The 20957-nt window shown below is 42.6% G+C and overlaps 2 protein-coding genes across 4 annotated transcripts in view; one reads left to right on the plus strand and one right to left on the minus strand.

Annotated features, from left to right (window-relative positions):
• The window catches only part of DNAH11 (dynein axonemal heavy chain 11), a 102635-nt gene extending 99175 nt beyond the window's left edge, over positions 1-3460 (plus strand). Inside the window, 1 exon segment of the mRNA XM_032180628.1 lies at positions 3227-3460. Within this exon segment, the coding sequence (XP_032036519.1) occupies positions 3227-3460 (234 nt within the window).
• Positions 2075-20107, minus strand: CDCA7L (cell division cycle associated 7 like). Of its 3 annotated transcripts, XR_004252923.1 has the most exons (10): positions 20068-20107; positions 10919-11059; positions 10129-10488; positions 8600-8674; positions 7974-8159; positions 7300-7434; positions 6269-6418; positions 5338-5474; positions 4588-4675; positions 2075-3496 (listed from the first exon to the last, which is right to left on the minus strand). XR_004252923.1 is itself a non-coding variant. In XM_032181915.1 (9 exons), the coding sequence occupies exons 3-9, from the start codon at positions 10483-10485 to the stop codon at positions 4645-4647; spliced, it is 1068 nt and encodes a 355-aa protein (XP_032037806.1). In that variant the 5' UTR covers positions 10486-10488; positions 10919-11059; positions 20068-20107; the 3' UTR covers positions 2075-4644. The 3 variants fall into 3 exon arrangements, 2 of the variants coding, with proteins under 2 accessions (XP_032037806.1, XP_032037804.1); XM_032181915.1 differs by having other exon boundaries at positions 2075-4675; positions 7300-7431; XM_032181913.1 differs by having other exon boundaries at positions 2075-4675.
• Positions 20108-20957: the final 850 nt, after the last annotated feature.

Genomic DNA, 20957 nt, shown 5'->3' on the forward strand with positions numbered 1-20957 from the left:
GTGTTTGTGCTGCTGTTTGGAGGGTTACGTGCAGTTTAATTAAAAAAAATAATATTGAAAATAAGCCAAATACTTAAACTTAATAGAAAAGTTAAGAAATGACAAAAATGGCAGGAAAACTAAGACTGAATTGTCTTGGTTGTAATCATGTTCTATAGAATAACAGCACTTTTTTTTTTTTTCTTTAGTAAGTCTCTCTTTAAAGAGACTCCTTTTCACCAAGGACTCCTAGCAGAGTTGTCCCATTTTTAAAATCCTACAGTCCAAGTTCTTCTCCTGTAGACAGACCCATTATTATAAGAGATGAATAATCATCTCTTAAAAGCAGGGGGCACCCATTTGAACTAGCCTTCAGTCCTACACAAAAGTGAGAAGACAAAGCTGCTAAGGAAATAAATAATCAATTTCATAGTTTAAAAAGGTTGAGTGCAAGTTTTCCTGCCAGAATCATTTAACAAATTCAGTGTGCATGCTATAGTACCATTCTGTTTTATTTGTTAGTATTAACTGACAGTTACCAGAGTAAGCAGGGAAAGCCAAGCAGTCTGCACATCCTCTTTGTGCAGTTGTTGCTACAGTAGGGAATGAAAAATCTCCAGCAGTGTACTGATAACAGCACATCTCAAATTCCACACAGCCACGTATTATTCCATGTATACTTAGATAATCCTTCGCTAGCCTAGCCAAAAGGGGTCCAGGAACTTATGGGACACTTTGTCTAGGCTGCCATGGTTCCCTGGAGAAGATGGGAAGCAGGGGTCCAGGCCATGTTTGCAGCCCAGCTACTGAAACATCTCCCCCTGTACATGGAGGCAGAAGAGGGAAGGAGCTTGAGGGCTGACAGCAGCTGCTCCTCTGTGCTGAGGTCCACAAACAGTGCTCACTTAGTGCCACAGGCATAAAGAAATCCCAGGGTATTTTTCATTCCTCTTACCGTCTGTCTCCAAACGTTCTGTTCAGGGCTCTTTTTCCTATTAAGGGATGGGGGGGATGTAAGGACAATATGAAGGCTAGAATATATTTCAACAATGGCTTGTTCTGAACAGGGACACAGCTAGAGAGAAGCCTGATTGTGGATAGCAAAGCGGTCTTGCTCTCTTGCCAGCAAGCTGGGGGGTTGGTTTGTTCTATACTATGCAGAACTTGTTTCAAAATAATTGCATTCATACTGTTTTTTTGCCTTATTTCAATTAATGGTCAAAGGAAAAAAAGAGTGCACAAAAAAAAAAAAAGACAAAAAAAGTCAGCCATTCTCATTCTTGTGCACAACAAGCCTGAGAAGGACATGTTTACAGTTCTGACATCAATATTATTGTCCAGATACTGAATTCTTGTGATTATTTTTAAAGCTGTTTAGCAGAGCATGGCATCCAAGAACAACTTGACTTTGGATAAGTTCTGCTTGATGGGAGATGTTACCAAAAAGACTAAAGAAGATTATGGCCACAGGGAAGAAGCCTGTATCTGCCAGCTTTTCATAGAAAGTAAGAAATAAATTTCAATTTCTTGATCTCAGTAAGCTGTTACAGGGACTGCAGCTCCCTTCAAATAAATAAGTTCATCAGGAGCTGGACTGAAGTGCTGTGATCCTATGAACAGCACTGATGATGTTTAGGAATGATGGTAGATTGTCAGCATTGGTCCATTTGAATTTAAATTTCATACCAGCTTGGTGTCCTTGTCACTGTCCAGAGTTCATGCATTTAAATTACTGTTAACTGAGACTAAACATAGTCTGCACTGTAGAAAAGCAGCAGCTCTGATCTAATTGAGGATTAGAAGCCTAAAGTCCAGATATTTTAAACTTCAGTCTCTGATACTGGTCACCTGTTTTCTGCAGCTCTTAATCTTACTAGATGTTGGTAACCTGGATCAAACCACCTGCACAGCGCCCCCCCCCCCTTTTTTTTTTTTAACTATTTAACTGTTCACAAGATCTTTTTTTCTTCCCCAAGGGCACAAAGTTATCACTCAACAAATCTGATCTCTTTTCATTTGCCAGATTATAGTACTTACAGGCTGTTGGGGAAACATACCAGGAAACAAGGAAATAATTGAGAATCCTGTATTAGCATGAGGTATGACACACCCAGACGGGTAATGTGTATGTACAGCAAGCATAGAGCTTTCACCTGGGTTTCTAAGGAGTTGTTTAGTGCAGGAGCATAGAACATAGTTTGAGAATGTCCCTGAACTTTTGGAAATTGTGTTCAGCTGTAGAGCTCCAACCCACATTTTAACAACTTGCAGAGGATAAACACTGTACCTTGCACATTTGGAATTTTATTCTTCCTGATACTGACGTATCTAGTTCAGGAATAACAAGGCCAGCAGTCAAAACGTGGTTTTAGTTTTAACATAGAAAGGCTGTCAGCTAAGTTACAGCTAATTAGAAGAAAGGTGCATGACTCTGCCATGACAGGCAATTAGAGAAACATAACCATTACTCACACTCTTCACTGGGCCTGAAGGTAATCAAAGGAAAGCAACTCTTTTGAAAGGGAGTTGCTTCTTCGGAAGATAAGACACAAGGGGAAACCCAGGGTGGGGTATTGTGGTGATGATGAGCATGTAATTCACCTAGTGATTTTGAAAAGATAAGCTGGTTACACAAAGGGCAATGCTATTAATTCTGCCTCCAGCTATGAGGCATCCTGTGAGGCTGCAGTCTCTGTGCTTGTACTGGTATTTGCAAATAAAATCTTTCCTATGTAAACTTTCCTAAAATCCCCTACAAGCAACACTTCCTATGCAGGTTTATATTAGAAGAACAAACAGTAAAACCTAGTACCATTCAGAACATGCATAGCCCTTCAGCAGTACAGCACTGATCTGTCATAACTACACTGAAGTACAGTTAATGTCTCACTATCAAACATTCTAGTTACATTTCAGTGTAGTTCTCCAATTTGGGGAATACCTGCCCACATACTAGTGAAGAGCTAGGAGAAAATACTGTGTATGCCAGAGACCAAGTGTGTGCATCAAAGTCCCAACTGTAGGCGGTTTTCAGTCCCTGCTTTTAACCAAAGGGCACAGATGAAAACAGAAGTCCAGTCCAAACCTCACAGTTATCTTCACGTTCATACAACAGATGAAGCAAGAGTCCATGTTACAACATTCCACATTAAATGCATATGTTCAAGTGCAGTTTTAAATATTTAGCAATAAGCAACCGTTTAGATTTAAATGTTTCTGGTAATCTCTGTGCTTATGTTTACTGCAGGTGCCAGGTGGGACATCCAACTGCAAGACCGTAGATCAAGTCCAGCTCAAGGAATTGACTCCAGCAATGCCAGTCATTTGTGTAAGAGTTATTCCCCTGGATCAAAGGGAAACTAAGGATGTTTATGAATGTCCAATTTATAAAAGCAAAAGCATTTGGACTTTTAAACTGAGAAGCAAAGAGAAGCCAGCTAAATGGGTTCTGGTGGGTGTCGCTTTACTCTTGGCTTTTTAGGACTAAGCTTTCAATAGTAGATGCTGATTTCTCAATCTGCCGGGTAGTTAAAGCAAAAGGAGAGAAACATTTTTCACAGTCAGCTAGAGCATATTTGCCTCACTAAAAAAACATTCTTTAGTATGACAGTTAGGCGCAGTATTTCCTAATCCTTCAAGTGTTGTGTTCATATGCTTTTCTATATAATTATATTATATAAACATTCCTTCATTACACTGGATATGGGAAAGCAAATGCAAAACATTATATCAGCTGAGTGCAGTTTCACTTATAAAACGTTCCTCTTGATTATTCTTTATTGTTTCTACATAAAATGAAATATGTATCTTACATAAATTTTAGCATAATCATACTGCAATACAAACATATTGCTCAAAGTTGTTTGAAAGCTTAGTTGCACGAATGAAAAAAATCTAACTATGAACTGTATTTCAAAAAAAAACATCGTGAACATTGTGGTTTAAACCAATTAACTAGTTATGATTGCTGTGCTGGTTCAGGCAGCAGGTATATCACATAAGATTTTATTTTCTTTTTTTCTTTTTTACAAAACACTTCCACTTTCATGTTTCAGTGGTTAATTGCACTTTGGGTTTAAAAACAAAAGTCATCCTCCCTCTAGTAGGTTACATCAGCTTTGGCTGGAATATAATGGCAATCAGGTGAAAGTACCCTTCTCTTCTTTGCAGTGATAAGTTCTAAATGTTACAAGGGGAAGAATAGGTTCAGAAAGGAAGAATTGGAAAATTGAGTCTGTGTGGTCAAATTGAAACAGAAGGGGTTTTGGGGTGTTGTTTTGTTTTATTTTTTTTTAAACAGGGTAGGGTTTATAGGTAGCTGTTAAACACCCTTTTTGCAAATTTGTACAATTACATAAATAAAAATATTGCTCAAATCACTGAAGTTCTCCATCATGTAATTGTGTAGTAGCCCTATTAGAAATTAACCACTCTAAGGTTCAAGAGTGCCATTCCACTTAACGTATAGGTCTGTGCATGTAGATTTCTCTACCAAACGTTTTCCTGAGAGATCTTTTGCATAAGACCACATTAATAAAAAAAGTTCCACACTCAGAAATGTATATACTATACTCTAAAATTCTATCTTATATAAAACATAGTAACAACCTTTTGAAGTAAAAACTTGTGAAGATATTTCGCAGGCACAGCATGAGTTCAGTGTTCTCAATTGCCATCCGCCAGTTGTTTCTGTAAACTAGAAGACATATGAGAAAACAGCGTTAGTAGTTTTCAGGAAACTCAGATTCCCCATGAACAGGCGTTTTCCATTTTTGAAGATGACAATTTCCAAAACAACATTGCTATATGCTGGAAGCAGTCTATACTGATTTCAAAACAGGGAAAAGCATTTCAATTGCTATAGAAAATTAGTTGTTTGCACAGGGATATGACTCACTACAACAAATTTGATTTCAGCCTAGGAGAAATCTGAAGAGACCTTTTTGTAAAGGTACACGATCTGCCCCAGGCCACAGAAGTCAAGTGTTAAAGGGCTTCAACATTTTAAAAAAGGAACTAATACGCCTTTCATCTTGGTTTAAAGCCTAGAAAGTAAATAATTGTTATTAACACAAAACCACCCATGATTAAGTTTCCAGTCAGACTCCAAAATAAAGAAATACTCTGTACAGTTAGTTGTTGTCCCAGAGGCTAATCCTCATACTAAGTGTAACATCAGATAGTAATAAGGATTTGTAAAACTATTTTGAAGTGACACAGTCAGAGACACTTGTACCAACTAAGTCTGTAAGACACATTTCAAAATGAAAACATTTCAAAAGAGCTCAGCTCAAGCCTAGGCATTAATCTTGGAGCAATACGTGAGTTCACAGGATGCCCACTGGGCACAACCCTCACCTTTCCAGGTATTCTTTCACATTGTTGTAGCCATAGAACTTTGCCAGGTGGATGAGCATCCCTGTGGCACAGCGACCATCGCGCCTGCGGCAGTAACTGCAGTTACACACCCCACGACAAGGAGGACAGATCCAGTCCTGCAAGGAAGAGCGGGGGAAGTTAAAGGCAAGTGAAAAATAAGGTTACATTCTTCTTTGCATTGCTCTACCAGACAAGAGTATGGTTTCCTTATCACATTATTATTCAGGGCAAGATTTTAAAATTCTGAATCAACAAGCCAATCACAGTTGTTACCGTTTCCAAATTCTGCAGAATTAAAGATACAATCAAGTACTACTCTCTTGGCTTGAATACATTTTACTCTTTAAGACTCGGAGTCCCGGGATGTATTTCTCAATATTAATTCACGATAGACCAAAAGCAGCTGTAATACTGCCTAATGATAATCATCCTGTGCTAGGCTAACCATAGTGAGCTTTGCAGAAAGAGACAGGTTCCCACTGTTAAAAGTTCCATTCAATCTGCCTGCTGCATTCTTGAGACCAAACTAACCAGAACGTATATGAAGTCAGGCATCTCCCAGCTGCTCAACAACTAAACATAGATGTGCAGGTGCTAACAGTCTGTATCACAGCGTATCTGTGCCAGCACACTGGAGACCTTAGTTCTGAAGTCTTTCAAAATTGATCGTAAGTCTCTAAAGCAGATGTGAGGGAAAGACCATATGAGAACACATTGTGCCTGCTCCTTGCTCAGCACCTTGGGGGAGAAAACTTGTATTCCAACAAGATCCGTGTCAGTCATAATGGTACTACAGATCTTCTTACGGCAAAAAGCTTCAAACACCATGGTAACATAAGCATACACTCATCACAACTAACAAATCCATATTCATAGTACTTTCTTTCCAAATCCAAGAAATGATACTTACTGGATCAAGCAGTGCTGATTTCACATCTTCCCCGTATCTATTTCGAAGACATGGTCCACAGAACTGTCCCCTTACACCTCCACAGCCCTGGCTGCGACAGATGGTCTTTGTATCAATTGTCTTTTGACGACACTGGTGGCAAGTACTACCCTAAAGAAGTGGGAAAGGAGAAATAAGTATGCTTGAAAGACCTTAAATGCCTGTTGCCAAACTTTCCTAATACGTCTGCTAAGAGCAAAGCACAGACTTTAAACCAAAGTCAAGTCCAGCAATGAAAATCTTAGACCTGTAAGTTCTGTGATTATATGTCAGAATACTATATGACAGAATGTTCTGTCAATTATATAGTATTTCATAAAACAATACAGATTTTACAGGGACAGTGCCTGTCCTCACTTGCTTTGGAGTCTCAGACTATATGAACCTGATTGCTACAGTTCTGATCACTCCTCCTTGCTCCAATCTGGCAAAAGGCTTATGTATGCTTACGGTATGCACAGATAATGACCTTGTGACTCAGCTCTGCAAATACAGTGATGCACAGAACACAGTAAGATGATCATCTAGCTCTTGATGATCATTAATAACAGCAAAATAAGGTGAAAGAATGGGAGAGGAGCTCCAACAAGTGCTTTGGAAACCAGCCAACCATTGCAAAAATGTAGTTTCTATGGGGTATAAAGAGCAGCAGAGATCACTAGCATTTAAGTGTACAGCCACCACAACAGCAAAAAATAAATTAAGCAAGAATAAAAGATAAATGGGATTTCAACTCTTATCACTTATGAGTCATAGCTGTAACAACTTCCACTTAATTCTATGGCAAGAAAGCACTTCCCAGAGGCAAAAATTGTTGAGGTGTATTAACCAGCATGGGCAAGCCCATAGAAGTCTGGCAAAGCTTTCAAGTTGTGCTTGTGCAATAGCGAGAGCTGCCCTCTCCAAAACTTCCAGAAAGCACACCTTTTATCAAGGGCTAGATGAACTATTAGAAGACAACAGGTCCCATAAAGAAAACAGCAGCTACTTACTAGAACTTTGTCATAGATTTTGTCTTTAACAGTGATTGCAATGTTGTCCAAGTCCTCATCAGTAATATCCTCTACTGGACGGTAAGATGAATACTTTGATGATCTCCTCCGTTTGCGCACGCCACAATTCCCCTGCTAAATAAACTCATCTCAACACCTCTGTGGCATGAAGACTCTGTCACCACACTTGGTGACAAATTCTTTCATTTATAATGCATATGCAGTCTAAAGGGGGTAGACTACGTGTTCGTGGACCACTGGAAGAACAGGGAATAGAGTTGGGTTTCCATTCAACCCACCCCCCCTACTCTCTTCTCTCTGTCTCCTCCTTAATCCTTTCTCTACTCTACTTACTATTTATTCTGTTTATATGTTCTTCTTTCCCATCGTTATATCCTTGTTGTTTCTAATCCCACTATTTTCAGATAGTAAACACTAGAATAAGTAAACTGCCTTGTTATGCTTGGACAAGACAAGTCGCAAGTAGTGCCCCGATAATGGATGAAAGATGGGACAGAAGACTTGAAGGCAACTTCCTCTTGCTGATTCCAAACAAAAGGCTCTAATCAACTAACTTGCTGTAGGATATGATGTCTGCTATAAGTGTTGACCAATAATCTATATGAATGTTTCCTAATCCCTGACTAGCAGGAATATCAAAGTCTGCCAAATACCATGCTCAGTCTCTTCTTTAAGAGGTTTTGTTGTTTGTAACTATGGAAGTGTTCTGCAAATCTGATGGCCGAGACAGTAAATTTCTCCAAGGCAAATTTCTCTGGTGGACGAGCATTTCTGGTTGGGTTCATGCGACGTGTTATCTGGCCTTCGGAAAATGCTCTCCTTGGGATTTTCCTCTGTTTCTAGAAAAAGAAAAAAAAAAAAATCTATAGATGGCATATTAAGATAGAAGCTAGTTCTCAGTATTCTTTAGCGCTAAAGGTTCTGATTTTCCCACAAGCTGAACATACCTAAGGATCTAAGCATGTAAAGGATCTAAACAAAAAGGACAGCAACTACTCTTCCTAATCAGCACATACACAGGCATTTCTCTAGCATCCCAAAAGAACTTACAGGGCAAAAAATGACAAAATAGAACCTTGTCTTGGTCTTTTTATTTCTTCATACATTATCTTTTCAAAGTCCATTTCCTAACATAACCTTTGGCACTTGAATACCAACCAAGAGCAAATACATACAAAGTATTGCTACAACTTGGTGAAAAAGTGTTTCACAAAGAAACGCACTAATCACAAGTCTACCACAAATGTCTTTCATCTCTAGCCAGTGCATGAAGGCTTACCGAAGGAGTTGAGGCAGGTGTCTTCACTGGGAACAGGTCAGGTACAGAATTCAGTTCTGCTAATAACTGGGCAAGCTGAAAGCAAGTGATACCATATTGAAGTCATTGCAAACTTGCATATATTTGACACACATCATCCCCTCTTTTTGTATACACTGAATTACATCTGAACGCCTTAAGTTGCCTCTAGTACAGTTTTGTGCACTCAGTGTAGGTAGGGCTCATTTATCCCCAGGTGAAAAAAATTTTGCATACAAAACTAACTTCACAGCTCCAGACAGTAATGTTAAGTACCAATCGCTTTGCGTATACACTCCCAGCAACACGTGTGCACATTCCTCTGTAAAGCTATTATGCAACTAGGCCCTCTAGTCCTTTCCCTAACCCATGGTGTGTGCAGTATCAGAAGTACTGCAGCAGGAAGAGCCTGCTGCATCATGTGGGAGATGTCCCAGATGTGCATTTCAACCGAAGTGGTGGCTGACAGGTCCAAAACAATATAGCCTTGTTCTGGAAGGCCACAATAAGGCTATTTATCAAAAAGCCAGCAATAGAAAGGGTTAGCCAGGCTACTAGCCACTAGTTCCTGGGTTAGCCAAGCTACTAGTTGTCTCTGACACAGCCAGAGCAATCACGAGATTAGCAGCACTTCTCAGTAAATGCTTCACTGTGGTGTTTATTAAGAGTGTCCTCAGGTAGGACACTACTGAATTTTACAGTGGTTGAATTGAAACTAGAAGGAAGGCTGGGGGGTAAGAAGGAACAGCAGAAAGAACACAACAGTAGTGAAGAAACAAGGTAAGATTAGAAACAGATATAAATTAAATCTAAGTTTTTGTTGGGAGCTGTAGGCCCACACACCCAACAGATGTACAGAAGACTGTCTGGAGGCTGCAACATAGCCTGGAGTATAGTAAAACTGAAGGAGTCACACAGGATACAAAATGAATGCAGATTTGCACAGTATTGTAATAATTAAAAGAGCTAGTAGAATTTTAGACAACAAAACAAAAAAATATTAGGAATGATCTGAGTCTCACTTCTCCCTTATCTGTATGCACATAAACATACACATCCCACACAACTGAAACATTTATAATCCTCAGTGGTTTTGGGCTGGCTTTCCAATCAGTAACTGCAGGAGATCTCGCAGATGCAAAAGGGAAAGTAGAAGCTCTATTGCACAAACAACACCAAACCACTGGAAGGGACCAGGTGGTTTTCTGACAGGTTCTGAATATAAGACTATGACAGGGGTATCTAACTGTGCTCACATCCACATACAAAATGTTTGGTTCGACATTGCTTTGAAACTTGAGCTGACTAGTCTTACTTGAGACTATTCTAACAGGAAATGTCTGAGTGCTGAAGGTTCTCTAGGGTCCTCCCTGGTTTAAGAAAAATAAATATCTACGTCAAACCACCATGAGATTTTCCCAGAGTCCCCACACATCACCAGCAAGGACCCTGAAATTCAAGTGTGCCAAATTCAAGTGCTCAGTTGCCAATGTCTGAGAACAAAGTCTTACCATGGCTTTATTTTCTTTAATATTCATAGCTCTTTTAAGCAGAGCACTTGAACTTTCTTCCTGTGTTTCTTTAATGTCTTCTTCAGATTCTGAAGCAGAGCCCTCTAGTTTGTCCCATCGCTTGCAATTTCTTTCTTTTGAAACAGCAGTGGGGGATTTACTGTCCTTTATAGGTAACTTAGAAAAATCCTGTTCAGGCACTTTTTTCTCAGAAGACTTTCTGGTTGGAAACTGAAAAGCAACACGAAGACCAAAGCTTCTTCTCTTGGGGGAAACTTTCTTCTTTGATTCTTCCTCCTCTTCTTCCTCAGTACCCAATAAATTATCACGTTCTTCATCACTCATGTCTGACTCCATCTCCTACAGGAAGCAAGAATGAATCTATGTTACATTTTGCTAGTGTGACACACAAAAGGGCATTTTTAAATCACTAATTTTAAGCAGCAGCCTCACCACCTAGAACACTGTTACAAATTCACCTAAATCAACAGATTTTAAAGAGTTACTAGTATGCAAGCTCTCCCAACACAACACCTTCATGTCAATGTTGTCTGGTATACCAACAAGGCTGTCTTCAGATGAACAGTATTGCCTATTACAGTCAGTCTGCAAGCAGTGGGAGAAGTTCTCATTTCTGATGTTATATTGTATTAAATAAAGGTCTTTTTACTTTTTCAATACAATACATATTTTTCCTCGGTATGAATAATGAACATCATAGTCTATCAGAAACATGCTTACTGGAACATGAAGTTTACATGGAAGAAACAGAAAAAATATATATACATACTGTTTTTACCAAAACTCCTTTCTTTTTCACATCCACCTCAGTTGAAGCAAAGCCTTCAAACACTTCAGTTTCAGAGTCAGTGTCTTCAGTGAAAATCTTCTGCAGTTCTTCTGTAAGGTATTTGGGCTGATATTGAACACCCTGTAAAAATACCAGCCAGTAGGTATGAGAAACAGTCATATACAAAGTAGTCATCCAGTCAAAATCAACAGGTTCTAAGGCAGTTGGCAGGTACTAACTAGATGGTATATGCTGTGAGAACACTTTGAAGACGATACTTGCCAAAATAAGAAAAACAAAAAAAAAAGCAGAAGACAACACTCACATTTTCAGCACTAAGTTATTTTAACTTCGTAGGGTTTTTTTTGTAGTGTTTGTTTCTGACATCTCTGAACACATTTACTAAATCGGAAATATATTTCCATACTTCTAATCAATATTGGTAGAAGGCCATATGACAACTTGTTCCTGTTAGTCCCCTGAAAGACGTGTTCATAGTAGGCACATAAACGTTCAAACCACACCTGCTTTTTGAGAGCCTGCAACATTCACTTCAGTTTGTTTCCCCAGTTTTCCTCTGCTATTTCTTCCTCCCACGCAAGATACAAAAATGACCTTTCACATGATTCAATTGCTAAATATCTTTATTCTTCCTTTCAATTCCCTCCCTTCCCTGACTTTAATTACACACTTCTTTACATTAATATCTGGCGAAAAACAGATACAATACATTGAGTGGAAAAAACTTACAGGGGAATGGGAGGGGGAGCTACTGCATGTGCTGTTTCTTTACACTTAAACATCTAGAAATTATTAGGGGTAATTGGAATGAGTTTTCTCTGAGCAAAATTACTTTATTCCTTTGTTGATAGCTGCAGTGCAGCTGCTTGAGAAAGGAACAAACACAATAGGGAAGTTACTTTAAAGTTAAATTGCATTTCTCGGAGGGAAACTGAAGTTTGTGGAATTTCAGGAAAACAGAATACATACAATGAAGGCTAAGGGGTGGGGAAAATCTTAACCTGTTTGTTAGCTAAAGTGACTGAAAATAGCACACCTAGAGCTAAACTGTGTTACGCCAATGAATAATGGCCTATGCATGGTGAACTAAGCATCAGGGATACCTATAGCAGAAACTGCTGAAACTCAGCAAAGCACAGAGATTTCTGCAGTAGGACTGCAGAAAGCCTGGAGGAGAAAAAACAGACACACACAGGTCAATACTTATGAATGCATTTGTGCATCGATGCCCAAGGGAACACCCAACGCACAAACATCCCACTCATCACCCCTGCAAAGCAGCTGCCTTGCTTCCTCCTATCCACTGTCATTTTTTTCTGAACTTCTCATCATTTTGCTCTTCATACCAAAACCTTATTGTTTCTTGCAGATAAAGTACCTGTGGTCCTTCACAGAAACAGTGGTGTCTGGCATGATAAATGGATGGAACCCAGGGGGAAAAAAATGAAGTTTTTTTAAGGTAACATTTAGCAGCAAAGGAATTAAGCTTGCAGCGGTTTAAAATAATCATTAGCCCAAGGCAAAAAGAAATGGTGAGAGAGGCTACACCACCAGCCGTAAATCCTGAACAAGTCTCACTTGGGGCATAGAATATTGTAGGATTTGCAGTAGCACATGTTAATAGTACCTAGTTCCTACACAACATTTTCCATCAGTGGATTTTAAAATGCTTCACGGCACAGATCATTACCATAATCTCCTTTTTACACATTAGAAAACCAAGGCAGAGAGAAGCAATGTAAGACATCTGCAGTCACCAAACAGGCAGCAGAGGCACAGGATGCCACACAAGTCTCTTACACAAGAGCAAGCCACCTCCGGGTTGTCTCCAGTTCCCTGGCACTGCCCCTGAGCAACAAGGTCACAAAGTGACTTAGAGCCCAGTATATTTCACTTGGGTTTAGTCACTGCCTATCGCCATAGCAGGCTGCAGCTCTACTCCAAAACCATTTCCATGCTTTGTACAAACCTCTCCTGACAGCATTCCCTTCTGAAGGCTCAGAAATAGCACGTCCTTGAACAAGCCTCATTCTGCTTGTTCCCTTTGCTACTGCTAGCCATAGTCTTCAGCAACTTTTAACCTGATGGGCTAAAAACAAAACAAACACAGACGTTCTCAGTTTTGTTATTACTGCAATGGAAGGACCTCGACTATGACATAGTCTACAAAGGTATCTTTTAGCACGCTGGACCACAACATGTATGTGATTATAAGCTCCTCCTAAAAGGCTGAAAACTGAACTTCCTGGCAGCCAACACAGCACACCAGGTCTCCTCCTTTTCTGGGGATTCAGCTGGTACTTCCAGTTACCAATTGAAAAAGAATGCAAAATATCAAATCGTTATGATGGTCCACACTATCTCACCATTAAGATACCAGAGACCCAGCAAATCTCACAGAGATGGCTTCTGGAGGCCGCCACCACTTAAATAGTAATTTCATCGAAGAAACAGCAACAGAGGGATATTAATTTCTGAAAGAAATACTTTGAAGTTTGCTGGGATACTCACAAAACCCACCTATTATCATGCTTTTCCAATGTCCTATTTATCCAGTGCACACTACCCTGGGATGGTCATTTTCTCTCTCCTATTTGCGACACTCACTTATTCCACCTAGGCTACCCTTCCACTGAAACCCATTTTCCTTTTCATATTATAAAAGAGTTTTAAAAAGCAATCATCGATACAAAAAAAAAGAACAGAAAGTTTGTTTAAATGTATTTTTCAATATGAGACTGTAGATTGCTGGTTTTGCTATGAATTTATGGTTTGTGCAGCCTGGACACAGGCTCAGAGTACTACTACACCAGCAGAGCACAGCTGGGCTATGGCAATCCCTTCCTATCTTTATTCCTGACTCTTGGATATCAGAACTACCACAGCTGTCCTCTGACAACAACCTCTGTCTTGGAGCATCCTCTCAGAACCCCAGAAAGTCTTTCTTGTCCCCAGAGGCATTAAAAATGTCAGCCACTTCTTTGGGTATCTGTTTTCGATTCAAAACAAGGCAGAAGATACAAGTCAGACACGCCAACTTCACAGCAAAACAACTGGCAAGAGCACAACTGTTATTTTTATGCTCCTATTCAAGTGCAAGTATGTATTACAAAATGCACCACGCATAGCAGAACTGTATCTCATTTAGTTAAATTCCAGGATATTTGGTGCAGACTGTTTTAATCCCTAAATGCAGACACCAGACTTGGGACCAGGGAGGGGATGCAATATGCAGGCTGTTTAACTCACTGACAGCACTTCTCAGACACAAAAATGCGTGTGCAGCCTTGCAAGTGCATGATCAGGGCACCTTTCTCTGCAGCGAAACCCATCTCACTATCACTATTCCTCATCTCAGATTCAGACGCAATGAAATGATGAACAAGTAGAGAGAAACCTTACCATTGCATCTGGTAACAGTACCATTACTTATTTTAGCAAACACTTAGTTAATTCCAAAAATAAAACCAATGCAACTCCTCTCATGTCAGCACTTATCCGGGGCTCTTTCAGAGGTACTCTGTAAGAAAGGGAAAACCCACACTGATCAAGAACTTCTCGTTTCCCAGAAGCTCCAGACTGAGCCATCAGGAGGCACTGCCAAAGGCTCCACTCTTGGAGGTGACCAAGTTCACCACGTAAGAGTTCACCAAGTTCAGCCCCAGCTCCAAAGGAGGCCCATGTCACCAGAGCTAAACATTTCCCACTGTTAGGTACTCCATCAGCCACTTCAGGCAGGTCTCTCTATGTAACAGGCCAGTTAAGGAGCCTTCAGCCAGCTCTCATCTAGGCTATTTTAGGATTTGGTGTGCAGAAGGACAGGATGAGCAGAGACGGCCATAAAAATAAATAAATAAAACAAAATAAAAAAGGCAGAAGGCACTGTTTTGTGCCAAGGTAACTGCCCAAAGGCAGATCCTTCTCCAAAAGTACCACTGCTGACAAGATTCCACTTCTGTTAGAAGATCAAGCAGCTTCTCGACCAAAGCTTTGCTCTCTCAAATAAGCTACAGCTAATTTTAGCCTTGCTTTGCTTTTGCAAAACCGATGTAGACTGATTCAAAACCAATTTACCACTCCTTGAGCAAGAGCAGAATCCACCTCTACACAACTGACCCTTGCAGGCATGTAACGGCGCAACCCAGTGCGCTGCTGCAGAAGTCCTGCTGTCTGTGTTCGAAAGCTTTTGGATATTTCCTTACCCCCACCTCTTAAAATGAACAGCCAGAACCCAGCCCCATTGCTGTGATGGAATTCTCTCAATACAGAGCAGCCTGAAAAACGAAGCATTATGCATTTTAATGGCAAAACACACAAGGAGCTGTGAGCCTCCTTGCTATGAATAAATTGCTTCCAGGAGCCACTGCATTAGTTCTCGCGCTATTGTACAGCGAGTTAGCCACTGCTGTGATTACTGTATGCCTAACTAATTCCTTCTTCTTCGTCTATTACTTCTGCATCTGCACCAGAGGAGCCATTATGGGGGTGTAATTACTGATTCTGAACAAAGAAAAAAAAATGCTTTCCCAGTATTAGACCTTTTTTGATCTTTATGCATTCTCAAATACTAATGTACTGATTTAAGTAACTTACTGCAGAACTTCAAAGAGTTTTAGGTCGCGACTTGCTCCCCACACTCTAACTACGAAGAAACCCATTAAATCATTGGTGAGCCCTCATTTCACTGAAATGGCTCAGTTTAATAGCACGGAACACACACTAACACACATAAGGTGGACATACTGCAAGAGTTTGAAAAGAATACCCTGGCAACACACATTTAAAACTCTGTTCTTAGTGCCAAGAGGTGTCATTTTCTCCTCTGCCTGCTTTAGAATAGTATGTTTTAAAATATCTTGACCTGTTCATTCAGTTTGATTCACTGACTACTGTGAAGACCAGACCCAATGCTCAGCTGTGCAGTTAGTCTTCCAGTTTGATCTTGGAGCATCTAAAAACCAAAAAAATAGCAAGTTTTTATTCATTTTTTTTAAATAAACATATGAAAATGAAGGCTTAGAATATGGACAAAAAGGTGATACCAAATTACAGTGCTTGACCAAAATCTCAGTTATCTCCTACAAATATTGGCAGTTTTAAAGAAGAACTCTTGAAGGTGCCAACTGCTAATTTACAGAAGACTAATTAAGACTTGCATTCCTACAGCACCAGTCTGTCTGCCACGTCAGAAATGCGATCAACACAAGTCTTTTTTTCAAACTGCCCTCAGGAGGTAACAGGATGTGAGTTAAAGAACTATGCTGCTCTTATACATGGGTGCAGGCTTTAGACATAGCTCTGATTCGCTGTTAAAAAGCTGTGCCTCTGATCTTCTAAATGGGAGTTTGCTGATCCTGAAATTCTAGACTGCGGGTTTGCTCACTCACACCAGCAAGGCACACACACACCTCTGCATCTTCCTCATGACCAAGCTTGTTCATTGACAGTATCTTGCATCCGAAATCACAATTCAAGGTCATTCCCAACATAAGCCCACCGCCATCAGCAGAAACAGGAGCTTGCACTGGAAACCTCTGCCAGATGGATCCTCCACTACTCACTGTGCAGTCCTGAAAGCCCCAGGTTTTTCATTATTAGTTTTCAATTAAAGCACATTCAGAAACTGATTTATAATCAACATTCAAGCCCATCATTGTAACTCTGTCAACAAAGTAGCATATACCAAGGAATAAAATAACACACGTGCTTGAAGAGAGATGTTAAAATATTAATCTGTTCTAAGCACTTGAAAGATGCAGGCACTTCGAGACATGATCTTTTTGCTGCTAAGCCTCTAAAAAAAAAGTGACAGGAAGGCAGAGACGTGATGAACATTTCAAGCTTGCACAGGGAAAATACTTCAACATGAGAAAACCCATGGGTTCAGAGAAAACACAAGTCTGCTGTAATGTTGCAGATTTGAGAAATATTGTCTTTTGAAGGTAACAGCTACAAAAAGCACTGAAAGTCTAGTGAAAGCTGGAAATAAATTCACAGCTGCAGAGAAAGTCTACATATCATTCCTGATAAGAATTTGTATGCCTATCAAGTTCAGCTATTTTTGTAAATAAAGTTACAGTTACTTGGTTATAACACCCAGAAGGCACTTTTCAAAAACAGAAGCAAACACTCCCTGCTACAAACAGCACACAATCCAACCACTTCCAGAACAACCACACCTAAGTATGTTTCTTCAGCGGAAGATCAAAGTTCATTATATTCCCATTGTCATTTCTCTCTGAAGAAATATTGCCAGCACAATCAAGGCTGCCCTCAAGTCTGGCAGCCTGCGGTGAGAATTACTGGGACCTGGGAGCATTTAAGCTCATTTCTGTCCGTGCAGGCTGACAGACCTGTCACCAGAGGCAAAGCATGACAGAGAGGGAAAACAAGGCTGAGAGGGATGTCAGACCTGTTTCCGCGATGCTCTGGCACTCGGCACATGACTGACAGAAAGTAATGCACCTGAGGTCTCCACCAGTCACAACACGACTGCTCTCACCGCTGTCCCCACAAATTCCACCTGTCTCGTTAAGCGAGGAGAAAAAGAAGAGCCCGAGGTGAGACGTTTTACCTTCCACAACAACAGGAAGAATTCTGGTGTCTCAATTTAAAACTCAGCTTCACTGACACCAACGTCAAGCAACTTCCCCTCCTGCAAGCCAGCGCCCTGGCAGGCCAAGAAGAGGGCTGCCTGCATGCACACCCTGGCTTCTGATGGAAGTCATCAACATTATTTGAACGTCATTGTCAGCTGTACACACAAATGCCCCTTAGCAGCTTAAAGTATTGGTTTTGTTGCCAACTGTCCCACACCAGCACTTTCGTCTGTAGCAACTTATCAGGAGAATATAATGGGTGAAAGAGCAGGGAACGATGTAACTCACTATTCTTGCTTCTACCGTGAAAAAAAAAAAAGAAGTATTTTGGGTGTTTTCCCCTTATTGAAATCTATACAATGCATGGACATTCCTCTGTGAAGCAGAGGATGGGTAATTTCAGTAACATTCAAACTCTGTTTATTCATTTTAGTCCAACTGAAGTAATCCCAGTTTAATATCAAATGAATATTCACACAACCTAAACTTGTGCAAACCTGCACCTCCATCTCCCACTGGAAAACCTCTCGACTTGTTCCAGGCTCAGTAGGCACGCGAGCCCAAGGAATGCCACCCAAGGGCTACAGGCATGCATCCCCAAAACAATTGAGCAGAGAAGTGCTCCAAGGCTGACAATTATCACCAGCACTGCAAGAATAGAGGGCCCCAGCCAGAATGCTGATAGGTGCCAAACCAAAACCCCAAAGCTATTTACAAGTCAAGATCCCCTTCTTTCCACTGGAACCATAATGGCGAACAGCATTGTATGAAAGCTTAATTTTAAACATCCTACAAACATGCCAAAGAAACAGAAGGCAGAGGGAAGCCAGGTCACATACTGCTGTGCAGAAGGATCACCCAACTACACACGTGGTCAAAAGGACCATGACCACCATCCGACCAGCATGAGACACATGGAGGAACAACTCTCACCCCAACGAAATACCGTAAGACAAAGATGATACCAGACGATTGCAGCAATTTCTCAAAAGCATCAGGACACAAAAAGCCTGGAACCTGGACAATGAACTATACCTGGCACAAGGTAGCATGGTGAAAGGCAAGCACGTGTTCAGAGCAAAGGATAAGCTCGCTGAACCAAACCATAGCAACAATTATTTCTGAATTATTTTTGCCTAATTCAAGATCATCCCGTTGTTTTATCTGTGGTGTCTAATTGTTTTCCAGGTTCTGGTGTTCCAAGCAAAACACTTCTGTATGACGCCACTGCCACGATGACTTGGCCACCACCCACGTTTTGACAGCACGTGCAGAAGTAAGCACAGCGGTTCAAGAGATTTTGTAAAACCACGCCGCTTCATGGGAATTCAGGCATGCAACGCATCATCCCCTTCTTTGTGTCCAGACTGCCGGTGCTCAGGCCCTTTGGGTGCCAAGCTTGGTTCATCAGCACCCCTTAAACAAACCCCAAGAACTGAAGCGGTGCTGCCAAACCTTTCAAATCAGCCCCTGGGCCAGGGAACAGATCCAGCAGCAGGTCTCGCGATTCAAACCAATTCTGTACTACTGACTACTTGGCAGTTCCTTGCAATGGCAACATGTGTTTGCTTACAAATTTACTTACTAATTTACTAGTCAGCAGATGCCACATCGCTTCAGAGAGACAAGAAAGCCTTGGCCGCCAAGTCCTTCTGGCTCAAGCCCGAGTGACACCCGCCGCTTGCTTACTAGTGAGCTGCAAGGAGCAGTGAGAGCCAGTGGAAGACCACAGCCTAAAACAAGCCCCTACAAGAAACATAAGAGCACTGACAACAGACTGCACCCTTCTTCCGTTTGCTGGGCCTTAAGTAAGCATGATGCACCAGCCTTTAGGTACAGCAGGAAGGATCGCTATAGGATTGGAGGTGAGAAGTACCAGATGCATCAGTGCCATCAATCAGGGCTCCAGAAGCGCTCCCCACACTACCATGAGATGCTGCTGTCCCTGCTCTGTCCTGCAGAATGTGCTGCTGTGCACAGCTGGGAGGGTCACCGAGTCCCTGGGAGGTCAGAGGTACCCACAGACACCTCCACAACACTCCCGCATCCTCATGCTGCTCAGCCAGCCACATAGCCCCCTTACCTGCTCTATCAGCAAAAGTTGATTAGCGTGCTGATAATTAAGTCTGGTTATCCTGCCTGCCTCCCACCGCCTGGGAGAGCCCTGATGCTCGCTGCCTCCCGAGACCCGGGCCATACAGGCAGCCTGGCGCATCCACGCTGAGGCCACGCCACAGCTGGGGGCAGGCTGGAGGCCCCCCAAAACACCCGCAGGCACCCCGCGATGCAGCCCTGCGGACAACACGCGCGGGCACCGCCAACCCAGCACCCATTACTCCTAAAACTCCCACTCCCGGCCCCAGGAAGCCCCTCCCCGGCGTTTTTTGGGCGACCCCACAGCACCACGGCACCCGAACCCCCCCAGCTCCCCTCACCCCCTGCACCGGAGCCGCGCCACGTGGAGGGCCCGGGCGGCTCGGGGCGCCCCGGGCCCCTGGCGGCCGCCCCGGCGGACAAAGGCCGCCTCACCTTGCCGCGGCCCGCCGCCGCCAGCCTCACCGGGCCCGCCGCTGCAGCCGCCGCCGCCGCCGCCGCTGCCGCCCCCCGGCCGGCCGGCCCCCGCCGCCGCCGCCGCCGCCGCCCCATCGCGCCGGGAGCCGCCGGAGGAAGGAGGGAGGGAAGGGAAGAGAAGGGAAGGGAGGAGCGCGGGGGGCGCCGCCGCCGCCGGCTGCGCGGGCAGCGGGAGGCGGGCGAGGCGGCGGCGGGGTGGAGCCGGCCGGCGGCGGCGGGAAAGGCGGGGGTGGGCCCGGCGCTGAGGGGCGGCCGCTGAGGGGCTGCGGGGAGGGAGCGGGGCTGCGGCCGCCCGCGGCACCTCGCGGGGCTCCAGTGGGGCGGGGAGGGATGGGCCCGGGGTGCAGCCGCTTCCTTTGGTTCATAGGCACCCCGCAAGGCCAAAGCTGCGGGCTTGCCTGGCTCGGGTCCTCCCTTAGTTTAAGATGTTTATTTCTGTGCTACACGCGTGCGGTGTTAGCCTTTGGATAGCGCTATAAAAGGAGGTGATGTTACTTCAAAATGTCCCAAGCCTCCCGAGTCATAGAATCATAGAATCATAGTCATAGATCATAGAATCATTAAGGTTGGAAAAGACCTCCAAGATCATGTTGTCCAACCATCACCCTACCACCAATGTCACCCACTAAACCATGTCCCTAAGCACCAGGTACAACCTTTCCTTAAATGTCCCCAGAGATGGTGACACCACCTCCCTGGGCAACCCGTTCCAGTGCCCAACTACTCTTCCCGTGAAGAAATGTCTCCTCATTTCCAACTTGAACCTCCCCTGGCACAACTTGAGGCCACTTCCTCTGTTCCTATCACTAGTTACCTATGAGAAGAGGCCGACCCCCAGGTCCCCAAAG

Source organism: Aythya fuligula, chromosome 2 (assembly GCF_009819795.1).
Source record: "Aythya fuligula isolate bAytFul2 chromosome 2, bAytFul2.pri, whole genome shotgun sequence".
Taxonomy (NCBI): domain Eukaryota; kingdom Metazoa; phylum Chordata; class Aves; order Anseriformes; family Anatidae; genus Aythya; species Aythya fuligula.

Bases quoted from the DNA above. Each gene is read 5' to 3' on its own strand.
- CDCA7L (XM_032181913.1), bottom strand. From the start codon at position 10,485: ATGGAGTCAGACATGAGTGATGAAGAACGTGATAATTTATTGGGTACT. The intron at 8,160-8,599 runs GTAAGCCTTCAT...TTCTTTTTCTAG, and splicing joins CACCTGCCTCAACTCCTTCG to AAACAGAGGAAAATCCCAAG. The intron at 5,475-6,268 runs GTAAGTATCATT...TCTTCCTTGCAG, and splicing joins AATCAGCACTGCTTGATCCA to GACTGGATCTGTCCTCCTTG.